The sequence below is a fragment of the Cherax quadricarinatus genome, chromosome 64, assembly GCF_038502225.1.
Source record: "Cherax quadricarinatus isolate ZL_2023a chromosome 64, ASM3850222v1, whole genome shotgun sequence".
In the NCBI taxonomy this organism is placed as follows: Eukaryota; Metazoa; Arthropoda; class Malacostraca; order Decapoda; family Parastacidae; genus Cherax; species Cherax quadricarinatus.
This window is the reverse complement of record NC_091355.1, coordinates 11,225,948-11,239,517: the sequence shown is the minus strand read 5'-3', so window position 1 is coordinate 11,239,517 and position 13,570 is coordinate 11,225,948. Positions and strand designations below refer to the sequence as shown.

Genomic DNA, 13,570 nt, shown 5'->3' with positions numbered 1-13,570 from the left:
AATAAAAGGTTGATGGGTAGGCTTCAGGATGTACACGTTTATAGAGGGGGCAACTGATATATTGAATCATTATTTAGTTGTAGCTACAGTTAGAGTAAGAGGTAGATGGGAAAAGAGGAAAATGGCAACAACAAGCAAGAGGGCGGTGAAAGTGTATAAACTAAGGGAGGAGGAAGTTCTGGGGAGATATAAGCAACTATTGGCTGGTGCAAGTATGAGTAGTGGGGGGAGGGGGGGTTGAAGAGGGTTGGAATAGTTTTAAAAATGCAGTATTAGAATGTGGGGCGGAAGTTTGTGATTATAGGAAGGTGGGTGCAGGAGGAAAGAGGAGTGATTGGTGGAATGATGAAGTAAAGGGTGTGATAAAAGAGAAAAAGTTAGCTTGTGAGAGGTTTTTACAAAGCAGAAGTGTTATAAGAAGAGTAGAGTATATGGAGAGTAAAAGAAAGGTGGAGAGAGTGGTGAGAGAGTGCAAAAGAAGAGCAGATGATAGAGTGGGAGAGGCACTGTCAAGAAATTTTAATGAAAATAAGAAAAAATTTTGGATCGAGTTTAACAAGTTAAGAAAGCCTAGAGAACGAATGGATTTGTCAGTTAAAAACAGAGTAGGGGAGTTAGTAGATGGGGAGATGGAGGTTTTGGGTAGATGGCGAGAATATTTTGAGGAACCTTTAAATGACGACGAAGATAGGGAAGCCGTAATTTCGTGCACTGGCCAGGGAGGTATACCATCTTTTAGGAATGAAGAAGAACAGGATGTGAGTGTGGGGGAGGTGCCTGAAGCATTACGTAGAATGAAAGGGGGTAAAGCAGCTGGAACTGATGGGATCATGACAGAAATGTTAAAAGTACGGGGAGGAGGATATAGTGTTGAAGTGGTTGGTATTTTTATTTAATAAATGTATGAAAGAAGGGAAGGTACCTAGGGATTGGCAGAGAGCATGTCTAGTCCCTTTATATAAAGGGAAGGGGGACAAAAGAGATTGTAAAAATTTTAGAGGAATGAGTTTACTGAGTATACCAGGAGAAGTGTATGGTAGGGTTATAATTGAAAGAATTAGAGGTAAGACAGAATGTAGGATTGCGGATGAGCAAGGAGGTTTCAGAGTGGGTAGGGGATGTGTAGATCAAGTGTTTATGTTGAAGCATATTCTTTCTTTCTTTCTTTCAACACACCGGCCGTATCCCACCGAGGCAGGGTGGCCCAAAAGGAAAAACGAAAGTTTCTCCTTTTACATTTAGTAATATATACAGGAGAAGGGGTTACTAGCTCCTTGCTCCCGGCATTTTAGTCGCCTCTTACAACACGCATGGCTTACGGAGGTAGAATTCTGTTCCACTTCCCCATGGAGGTTTGAAGCATATATTTTTATTATTATTATCACACTGGCCGATTCCCACCAAGGCAGGGTGGCCCGAAAAAGAAAAACTTTCACCATCATTCACTCCATCACTGTCTTGCCAGAAGGGTGCTTTACACTACAGTTTTTAAACTGCAACATTAACACCCCTCCTTCAGAGTGCAGGCACTGTACTTCCCATCTCCAGGACTCAAGTCCGGCCTGCCAGTTTCCCTGAACCCCTTCATAAATGTTACTTTGCTCACACTCCAACAGCACGTCAAGTATTGAACAGTATTTAGATAAAGGTAGGGAAGTTTTTATTGCATTTATGGATTTAGAAAAGGCATATGATAGAGTGGATAGGGAAGCAATGTGGCAGATGTTGCAAGTATATGGAATAGGTGTTAAGTTACTAAATGTTGTGAAGAGTTTTTATGAGGATAGTGAGGCTCAGGTTAGGGTGTGTAGAAGAGAGGGAGACTACTTTCTGGTAAAAGTAGGTCTTAGACAGGGATGTATAATGTCACCATGGTTGTTTAATATATTTATAGATGGGGTTGTAAAAGAAGTAAATGCTAGGGTGTTCAGAAGGTGGGATTAAATTATGGGGAATTAAATACAAAATGGGAATTGACACAGTTGCTTTTTGCTGATGATACTGTGCTTATGGGAGATTCTAAAGAAAAATTGCAAAGGTTAGTGGATGAGTTTTGGAGAATGTATAAAGGTAGAAAGTGGAAAGTGAACATAGAAAAGAGTAAGGTGATGAGGGTATCAAATGATTTAGATAAAGAAAAATTGAATATCAAATTGGGAAGGAGGAGTATGGAAGAAGTGAATTTTTTCAGATTCTTGGGAGTTGATGTGTCAGTGGATGGATTTATGAAGGATGAGGTTAATCATAGAATTGATGAGGGAAAAAAGGTGAGTGGTGCATTGAGGTATATGTGGAGACAAAAAAATGTTTTCTATGGAGGCAAAGAAGGGAATGCATGAAAGTATAGTAGTACCAACACTCTTATATGGGTGTGAAGCTTGGGTTGTGAATGCAACAGCAAGGAGGTGGTTGGAGGCAGTGGAGATGTCCTGTCTAAGGGCAATGTGTGGTGTAAATATTATGCAGAAAATTCAGAGTGTGGAAATTAGGAGAAGGTGTATTAGAGGGCTGAAGAGGGGTTGCTGAGGTGGTTTGGTCCTTTAGAGAGAATGGATCAAAGCAGAATGACATGGTGAGCATTTAAATCTGTAGGGGAAGGAAGGCGGGGTAGGGGTCATCCTCGAAACGGTTGGAAGGAAGGGGTAAGGGAGGTTTTGTGGGCGAGGGGCTTGGACTTCCAGCAGGCGTGCATGGGTGTGTTCGATAGGAGTGAATGGAGACGAATGGTATTTGGGACCTGACAATCTGTTGGAGTGTGAGCAGGGCAATATTTAGTGAAGGGATTCAGTGAAACCGGTTATTTTCATATAGCCGGACTTGAGTCCTGGAAATGTGAAGTACGTACAATGCCTGCACTCTAAGGAGGGGTTTCTGGATATTAGCAGTTTGGAGGGATATGTTGTGTATCTTTATACGTATATGCTTCTAAACTGTTGTGTTCTGAGCACCTCTGCAAAAACAGTGATTATGTGAGTGAGGTGAAAGTGTTGAATGATGATGAAAGTATTTTCTTTTTGGGGATTTTCTTTCTTTTTGGGTCACCCTGCCTAGGTGGGAGACGGCCGACTTGTTAACCCTTTCAGGGTCCATCCCGTAGATCTACGGCTTCACGTTCAGTGTCCAAACTGTAGATCTACACCAAAATTCTAGTGCCGTCAAATTTAGCACGAAAACGCTCATAGGCCTACATGTGAGAGAACGGGTCTTCGTGGTGGGTGTTCGCCATAAACAAAAAATCTAGGCGCCCACATAGCATCGTGGGAACACCGGCTCAGTTACCCTTGTTCACCATGCCTCGTCGCAAGGCAGCTCTCACTCCAAGGAAAATTGAGACTCTCCTCTTCCTATCTGATAGTTCTGACAATGATGGAAGTGGAAATGAAGACGAATTCTTTGGCTTTAATCAGTTAGTGACCGAAAGGAATGACCAGGATATCGATAATAGCGCGGAAAACCCTGACGATCCTCAACCTTCTACCTCTGGTGTGGGCACTCCTCAGTCACAGTCAGTTGTACCTCAACGCAAGAGAAAACTACAGTATTATTTTTGCGTGGCCAGGCCTCTGACTTCAGTAATGATGATGATAGTGACGTGGATTGTGATTTTATTGCTCTTGACGATCATTCGAGTAGTGATAGTGAGGAAACATATTCACCAGTAAAGTGTCGGTATGTACACCGCCGCATGCGCTCGGGTAGTGTACCCTATGCAGTGCCCAGGGGACGGAGTAGGCCCTACACCAGGAATAGACAGTGAAAGTGAGGATGATGTGGCTACACTTGGCATGGATAGACCACTGGCATCAGTAGATGGTGGTAGTGGTGATGGTAGTGCCACGGCCATGCGTGACTCACCAGCCCAGGCTGGGACCCACGCTGCTGACTCCACAGTTCAAGGACAAAGCGGAGCATCAGCCACCAGCCCACCACAACCACAACTACCCGCACAACCAGCCTATGATGTCCAGTATCCACCAGCAAACCGTATCTGGGATTGGCAGCAAAATCCCAATTTTGTTCCCAAGCCCCACCACTTTGATGACTCTCAAAGTGGAATTCTACCTACTTGTTCCCTTGGAAACACGGCCAATGAACTGGAATTTTTTGAAATATTCTTTGACCAGCCCTTGATGGAAATTATTGTCAGGGAAAGTAACAGGTATTTTGAGTACACCATGGCAAATATGATGATATCACCACAGTCAAGACAACACCGGTGGAAAGAGACGACTGTTGCGGAAATGTATTTGCTTTTTGCAACAATAATGCTTATGCCTCATGTCTATAAGCATAATATAAAAGCATACTGGTCCACAGATCGGCTAATTTCTACCCCGGTCTTCAGTGAAATCATCCCAGTGAACAGGTTTATCTTACTGTTACGTATGTTGCACTTCTCTGACAAAACCAGGCCTGACAGAAGTGACAGGTTATGCAAGATTAGAAATGTTTTTATGTATCTCAAACAAAAGTTCAGCATGTTCTTTTCTCCATTCAAGAATCTTGTAATTGACGAGTCTTTGATTTTGTTCAAAGGTAGTCTGTCATTCAAGCAGTATATACCGAGCAAGAGGAAACGCTTTGGTATAAAACTGTTTGTACTCTGTGACTGTGACAGTGGCCTGGTATTGGATATTGTTGTATACACGGGAAGTAAAACATTGAAAGATACCAAGATGTTATTGGGTATCTCAACTAACCGCTAACATTGACAATCATCTCTTTCTTATCATCTGCACTACATCTATGTGTAATCAAACATTCCAACTTCATTAAGTTTTTCTTATGCTTAATAATTTATACAGGAGAAGGGGTTACTAGCCCCTTGCTCCCAGCATTTTAGCCGCCTTTTACGACACATGTGGCTTATGTAGGAAGGATTCTTTGCACTTCCTCATGAAGATTAAAGGAAATAAATTAGAACAAGAACTATTACGAAAATAGAAAACTCAGATGGATGTGTATACATGTACATGTATGTGCATGTATAGTGACCTATGCATGAGTAGAAGTTGCAAGATGCATGTACCTGTTATCCTGCAGTTTATGAGACCGAAGGAAAAGACATGTTAGGAAGTATTTCTTTAGTCTTGGGGTGCTTGATATGAAAAAAAGTTAGATGGTGAAACATTATACCAGTGAAGACTTCATTGTATTAACCCCTTCAGGGTCCAAGGCCAAAAATCTGAAGTGGTGCTCCAGTGTCCAAGAAATTTTGAAAAAAAAAAAAAAAAAAATTATTTTTTCTTACAGAATTAAAGAGCATATTTTTGTGAAGGTAATAAGACGAAAAAAAAAATTCTGATCAGTACTTACCGAGATACAGTGCCAAGAAGTTTGTCGAAAATGATGTGGTGGCGGCAACATCGACGAATTCCACATACGCGCATTACATTATTTTGCGGTTTTTGTTGTTTTTTCTTTTCTTTTCCAATTTTTTTCTATTCCTACTAACATTTGGGGCCTGAGAGACCAATACTGTATATAATGTATATATATAAACTCACTGTATTGAACACAATAACCGCACTAAAGTTATTATCATATTACAGTGGACCCCCGCATAACGATGGCATCACATAGCGATTATTTCGCATACCGCTTACTTTAATTGCAAAAATTTTGCCTCACATACCGCTTAAAAACCCGCTTACCGATTTTCGTCCGAGACGCGTCCAATGTGCGGCCTGAGCCACGCTCACATGTTCCGCCGGTGGCATTGTTTACCAGCCAGCCTCCGCGGTAACATCCAAGCATACAATCGGAATATTTCGTATTATTACAGTGTTTTCGGTGCTTTTTCTGGAAAATAAGTGACCATGGGCCCCAAGAAAGCTTCTAGTGCCAACCCTACAGCAATAAGGGTGAGAATTACAATAGAGATGAAGAAAAAGATCATTGATAAGTATGAAAGAGGAGTGCATGTCTCTAAGCTGGCCAGGTTGTATAATAAACCCCAATCAACCATCGCTACTATTGGTGGTACAGCTGCTGCTGCTGCTGCACTGTCAGCTGCTGCTGCTGCTGCACTGTCAGCTGCTGCTGCTGCTGTAGCACCGTTGTTGGTGTGGCTTATTGAGAATACCAAGAAACAATTAACCCCAGAGGATTTGCCACCCAGGATAACCCAAAAAAGTCAGTGTCATCGAAGACTGTCTAACTTATTTCCATTGGGGTCCTTAATCTTGTCTCCCAGGATGCAACCCACACAAGTCGACTAACACCCAGGTGAACAGGGAAAAATGCCTGGAACTAGTGCTCATATTGGTGAATTTAAAGCCAGCAAAGGTTGGTTTGAGAGATTTAAGAATCGTAGTGGCATACACAGTGTGATAAGGCCTGTTCTAGAAGAAAATGCCAAACAGGACCTACAGTACTCAGGAGGAAAAGGCACTCCCAGGACACAGTGTCTCATCAGTCATTGCTGCATCTTCAATAAAGGTAAGTGTCATTTATTCTTCATTTAGTAGAGTAGTACATGCACAATATATACTGTGCATGTACTACTCTACTATTGTGCATGTATCCTTCTCTTTGTGTGTGGGAAAATGTATATTTCATGTGGTAAAATTTTTTTTTTCATACTTTTGGGTGTCTTGCACGGATTAATTTTATTTCCATTATTTCTTATGGGGAAAATTCATTCGCATAACGATTATTTCGCATAACAATTACCCCTCTTGCACGGATTAAAATCGTTAACCGGGGGTCCACTGTATTGTTTACCACTGTTGTTTATTACAATAAACATGCACAAATCTTGTATAATACTAATGTTCTATCATATATTTACATATTTACAATCACTGGACATGGTTTTAGAACTGCTGGAGCTTGTGGAACTCCTTGAAACAAGGCACCATGTACAGAGGCACCTTACATTCCTCACACATAAACCGAGTGTCTTTGCGTCTTTGTTGCAGTCTTTTTGTTTGTGCACAGACGATGCATCTCTTCTGAGCAAATTTCTTCTGAGTTGAAAGAAGTTGTATTATGAAATGATCACCTTCCCTCCTCAAACGCTTGGGTATATCCTGAGGAATTCGAGGACCGTGTTGTATAGCAGGTGTTGTTACCTGGTACTTCATTATGAGTTGTCTGACAACAGACAAACAAAATTCACCATACGGTGGTCTGTTGCCAGTCTTTATTTGGTACATATTATATGCATTGAGCATTGAAATGTCCATGAGATGGAAGAAAAGTTTCATGTACCACTTGTAACTCTTACGAACACAGTCAACAAAACCAATCTGCATGTCACATTTGTCAACCAAGCGCATGTTTTGTGTATAATCAATCACTGTCACTGGTTTTCGAATACGTTCATTAGTCACTCGATCAACTTTGCCACTATCTTGCATTTCATTACGGTGAATGGTTGTCAACAATGTGACATCTCGTTTGTCATGCCACCGTAATGCCATGATGTCATTGGCAGTAAACACCTGCACGTCATCACCACGAGCACCTGCGTTGAGCCTGGGCATATGTTTACGATTAGAACGCACTGTGCCACACACATCTGTCTTGTTCACTCGCATGAAATTACTGAGTAATGGGCTTGTGTACCAGTTATCGGTATATAATGTATGCCCCTTACCAAGATAAGGTGCCATCATGTTTCTCACTACGTCACCTGAGATACCCAATAACATCTTGGTATCTTTCAATGTTTTACTACCCGTGTATACAACAATATCCAACACCTGGCCACTGTCACAATCACAGAATACAAACAGTTTTATACCAAAGCATTTCCTCTTGCTCGGTATATACTGCTTGAATAACAGTCTACCTTTGAACAAAATCAAAGACTCATCAATTACAAGATTCTTGAATGGATAAAAGTATATGCTGAACTTTTGTTTGAGATACATGAAAACATTTCTAATCTTGTATAACCTGTCACTTCTGTCAGGCCTGGTTTTGTCAGAGAAGTGCAACATACGTATGAGTAAGATAAACCTGTTCACTGGTATGATTTCACTGAAGACCGGGGTAGAAATTAGCCGATCTGTGGACCAGTATGCTTTTATATTATGCTTATAGACATGAGGCATAAGCATTATTGTTGCAAAAAGCAAATACATTTCTGCAACAGTCGTCTCTTTCCACCTGTGTAGTCTTGACTGTGGTGATAAGATCGTATTTGCCATGGTGTACTCAAAATACTTATTACTTTCCCTGACAATAATTTCCATCAATGGCTGGTCAAAGAATAATTCAAAGAATTCCAGTTCATTGGCCGTGGTTCCAAGGGGACAAGTAGGTAGAATTCCACTTTGAGAGTCATCAAAGTGGTGAGGCTTGGGAACAAAATTGGGATTTTGCTGCCAATCCCACATACGGTTTGCTGGTGGATACTGGACATCATAGGCTGGTTGTGCAGGTAGTTGTGGTTGTGGTGGGCTGGTGGCTGGCGCTCCGCTTTGTCCTTGAACTGACGAGTCAGCAGCGTGGGTCCCAGCGTGGCTTGGTGAGTCACGCATGGCGGTGCCACTACCATCACCACTAACACCATCCACTGATGCCTGTGGTCTATCCATGCCAAGTGTAGCCACATCATCCTCACTATCACTACCTAAAACTGGTGTTGGGCCACGGGATGTACTCCGGGATGTACTCCGTCCCCTGGGCACAGCATAGGGTACACTACCCGAGCGCATGCGGCGGCGAACATACCGACGCTTCACTGGTGAATATGATTCCTCACTATCACTACTCGAATGATCGTTGAGCTCAATAAAATCACAGTCCACGTCACTATCATCATTACTGAAGTCAGAGGCCTGGCCACGCAAAAATATTAGTTTTCTCTTGCGATGAGGAACAACCGACCGTGAGTCACGAGTGCCCACACCAGAGGTAGAAGGTTGAGGATCGTCAGGGTTTTCTGCACTATTATCGATATCCTGGTCATTCTTTTCGGTCACTAACTGATCAAAGCCGTAGAATTCGTCTTCATTTCCACTTCCATCAGTGTCAGAACTATCAGATAGGAAGAGGAGAGTCCCAATTTTCCGGGGAGTGAGAGCTGACTTGCGACGAGGCATGGTGAACAAGGGTAACTGAGCCGGCGTTCCCACAATGCTATGCGGGCGCCTAGATTTTTTGTTTATGGCGCACACCCACCACACAGACCCGTTCTCTCACATGTAGGCCTATGAGCGTTTTCGCGCTAAATTTGACGGCGCTAGAATTTTGGCGTAGATCTACGGTTTGGACACTCAACGTAAAGCCGTTGATCTACGGGACGGACCCTGAAAGGGTTAAGAGTGTTTTTTTATTAGTTTTTGGTATTATTCCTTTATTGAGTACAGTTTTTGTTTCTAGTCTTTCTAATTGTGTTATTTACAAATATCTGTTCTCAAATAAATGGGTGCAGCAAGTAGTATTATACAACATTAGACAGCTTTCATCCTCAGCTTTTTGTAAGTGAATATAATGAATGGTCCCATTCAAATCTTTCAGGTGCTGCTCAATTATTAATTTACATTCTCATCTATTCTTCAACCTTCGTAAAGTATTTACTTAAAAAAAAATGAAGCTCAGGCATTCATCAAAAAATTATTTGTATATTAATATATACAAAGAATATTTTGATGAATGCCCGAGCTTCATTTTTCTATACTATTTATGAAAAGTGACAAACCAGTTGGACAGAAAAATGAAACAAGTTGAGTGAGAATGTTTGCAGTATTTTGGCCTCACTCAGAGAGTCTTAAACAGATAGTCTAGAACTGACACCAAAATTCTGTAACATATCTCTTGTGTTTCTGTTTACTCTCCAATTGGGTTCACATTTTTCATTGATCGTTGATTATTTACAGTTTAATCTAAGCACCATTCACTGTGTTCAAAGCATTCTCTCTCTCTCTCTCTCTCTCTCTCTCTCTCTGTTATTCCAATCACAAGGGTCTGAAAACTTATTTTTGCAACACTAACATTTCCTCTTGTATATTGCAGCAGTTCCTATTCTTCTAGTGGGGCAGCGGATGATGACATCAATGATGTGGCTGCAATGGGTGGAGTTAATTTAGGGGAGGAATCACAGAGAATTCTCGACTCCACGGGGTTCGTTGGCACACAGATACGCTCGTGTAAAGACGAGAATTTCCTCTTGAGCTCTCCATTAACCGAGAGAATAAGACAAATATGTAAGTATTTACATGAGGTAAATATGTATATATTTAGCACTATGTGTATTTACAATATATTTATATGAATGGTTCTATATGTATGCATTATATATGTGCAAAGACAACATCAAAGGATTCAGACAAGCCAGAAATAATTATATCACTGTAAGGGGAAAGTAGAGTGAGGTGAGGAGAGTAAGAAACATTTCAATGAAATACTGAATGTCACATTGTAAGAAGGGAGTATAGAGGAAGTAAGTGAAGATATTGAGATATTTGGTGTATATGATCGGCAAGGTGAATCATAGAATAGGTGGGGGGGGAGGGTAAGTACTGTTGAGTCATCTGTGGGAAGAAAAGCTTTTACAGTGGCAAAAAATAGGTGATTTTTCCAGAGTACAGCAAGGAGGAGGATGGAGGCAGTGTAGATGTCATATTTGAGATCAGTGCATGGCATGAATATTATGCAGAATATAAGTGAACAACATCTGCCTCGGCGGGAGACGGCCAGTATGTTAAAAAAAAAAAAGTGAAGAAGTTAGATGACAGTGGTGGTATGAAAAGTATGTTTCAGGGAGTCAGAAGGGTGTAGTTGATATAGTTTGGTTATTTAGAAAGACTGAAACAAGATAAATTGGTAAGTCGGGTATATAAATTCAAGATAGATGGAAGGAGACAAGGAATATCCCAGGAAAGGTTACAGGGGGTTGAGGTGAAGAAAATTTTGAGTTGTAGGGGCTTTGGCATCCAGCAAGTTGAAGTGAGAGGTAAAGAGTATCTTTGGAAGGATTCAACATACTGCTGGAGTGTGAGCAAGGTGACATTTATGAAGGAACTCATGGAATTGGGAAGTGCTGTTCAATGTGTCGTTTGAATTTTTACCACATTCCTGGCAGCACAACAGTTGAATGATGGTGAATACATTTCATTCCTTTTGTCACCCTATCTGGGTTGTTCTTTATTATTTTTTTATGGATGTAAAAATTTTTATGGGAAATGACATTTAAAAAAAATCACTATAAAGGTCAACAAAAAATAAATTTGATAAGTTAAAGGTAAGTGACAAAATCTGGATTTGAATTTAAATAAATATTGTATGACATATTGGCAGTAGAGGAAGCAAAAACAAACCTCATTACAGTTATTCATAAGGTACCTAGGGATTGGCAGAGAGCATGCATAGTTCCTTTGTATAAAGGCAAAGGGGATAAAAGAGAGTGCAAAAATTATAGGGGGATAAGTCTGTTGAGTGTACCTGGTAAAGTGTATGGTAGAGTTATAATTGAAAGAATTAAGAGTAAGACGGAGAATAGGATAGCAGATGAACAAGGAGGCTTTAGGAAAGGTAGGGGGTGTGTGGACCAGGTGTTTACAGTGAAACATATAAGTGAACAGTATTTAGATAAGGCTAAAGAGGTCTTTGTGGCATTTATGGATTTGGAAAAGGCGTATGACAGGGTGGATAGGGGGGCAATGTGGCAGATGTTGCAAGTGTATGGTGTAGGAGGTAGGTTACTGAAAGCAGTGAAGAGTTTTTACGAGGATAGTGAGGCTCAAGTTAGAGTATGTAGGAAAGAGGGAAATTTTTTCCCAGTAAAAGTAGGCCTTAGACAAGGATGTGTGATGTCACCGTGGTTGTTTAATATATTTATAGATGGGGTTGTAAGAGAAGTAAATGCGAGGGTCTTGGCAAGAGGCATGGAGTTAAAAGATAAAGAATCACACACAAAGTGGGAGTTGTCACAGCTGCTCTTTGCTGATGACACTGTGCTCTTGGGAGATTCTGAAGAGAAGTTGCAGAGATTGGTGGATGAATTTGGTAGGGTGTGCAAAAGAAGAAAATTAAAGGTGAATACAGGAAAGAGTAAGGTTATGAGGATAACAAAAAGATTAGGTGATGAAAGATTGAATATCAGATTGGAGGGAGAGAGTATGGAGGAGGTGAACGTATTCAGATATTTGGGAGTGGACGTGTCAGCAGATGGGTCTATGAAAGATGAGGTGAATCATAGAATTGATGAGGGAAAAAGAGTGAGTGGTGCACTTAGGAGTCTGTGGAAACAAAGAACTTTGTCCTTGGAGGCAAAGAGGGGAATGTATGAGAGTATAGTTTTACCAACGCTCTTATATGGGTGTGAAGCGTGGGTGATGAATGTTGCAGCGAGGAGAAGGCTGGAGGCAGTGGAGATGTCATGTCTGAGGGCAATGTGTGGTGTGAATATAATGCAGAGAATTCGTAGTTTGGAAGTTAGGAGGAGGTGTGGGATTACCAAAACTGTTGTCCAGAGGGCTGAGGAAGGGTTGTTGAGGTGGTTCGGACATGTAGAGAGAATGGAGCGAAACAGAATGACTTCAAGAGTGTATCAGTCTGTAGTGGAAGGAAGGCGGGGTAGGGGTCGGCCTAGGAAGGGTTGGAGGGAGGGGGTAAAGGAGGTTTTGTGTGCGAGGGGCTTGGACTTCCAGCAGGCATGCGTGAGCGTGTTTGATAGGAGTGAATGGAGACAAATGGTTTTTAATACTTGACGTGCTGTTGGAGTGTGAGCAAAGTAACATTTATGAAGGGATTCAGGGAAACCGGCAGGCCGGACTTGAGTCCTGGAGATGGGAAGTACAGTGCCTGCACTCTGAAGGAGGGGTGTTAATGTTGCAGTTTAGCACCCTTCTGGCAAGACAGTGATGGAGTGAATGATGGTGAAAGTTTTTCTTTTTCGGGCCACCCTGCCTTGGTGGGAATCGGCCGGTGTGATAATAAAAATAAAAATTTTGGAAATGTGATACTCCACACAGAAAGTGATCTGGCTTGATTATAAACTTGTAATTACCATGTCACATAAATACAGTTGTGAGAAGCACTTGTAGTCAAGGTGTAGCAATAGTGCCATCTGGTGTAGCAACAGTAGCAGCTGGTGTAGCAAAAAACAGTAGCAGCTGGTGTAGCAAAAAACAGTAGCAGCTGGTGTAGCAAAAAACAGTAGCAGCTGGTGTAGCAACAGTGGCAGCTGGTGTAGCAAGTGGCAGCTAGTGTAGCAAGTGGCAGCTAGTATAGCAACATTGGCAACCGGTGTAATAACAGTAGCAGCTGGTGTAGCAGGTGTAGCAACTGGTTTAGCAACCATAACAGCTGGTATAGCAACCATATCAGCTGGTATAGCAACCATAGCATCTGGTGTAGCTGGCAAACTTCATTCACTGTCTTGGCAAACTTAAGTCACTGTCTTGGTATAGCTTTTGGATGTATGGTTGGCGAACTGCTAAATGAATGGTTCATAATGTGTTAGACCCGAGTAAGAATATGCAGTAGTAGTATGGTACATGTACCTGTGATGATATGCTTGTGTTATGCTACCTTGCTTCATGTCGTTTTGCGATGACATGATGCATGAGATGCAGAAGAAAAGTTGTCATCACATGCTTTAATGTACAAAAAA

The 13,570-nt window shown here is 41.5% G+C and overlaps 1 protein-coding gene across 6 annotated transcripts in view; it reads left to right on the top strand.

The window, feature by feature from the left end:
* LOC128700023 (transcription initiation factor TFIID subunit 4) overlaps nucleotides 1-13,570 on the top strand; it is a 206,434-nt gene that overhangs the window by 125,137 nt on the left and 67,727 nt on the right. For 5 of the 6 annotated variants that reach the window (XM_053792952.2, XM_053792954.2, XM_053792950.2 and 2 more), the window contains one exon: nucleotides 9,970-10,160. In XM_053792952.2, the coding sequence (XP_053648927.1) occupies nucleotides 9,970-10,160 (191 nt within the window). The remainder of the gene's footprint in view (nucleotides 1-9,969; nucleotides 10,161-13,570) is intronic. The other variant, XM_053792951.2, reaches the window with a different exon arrangement.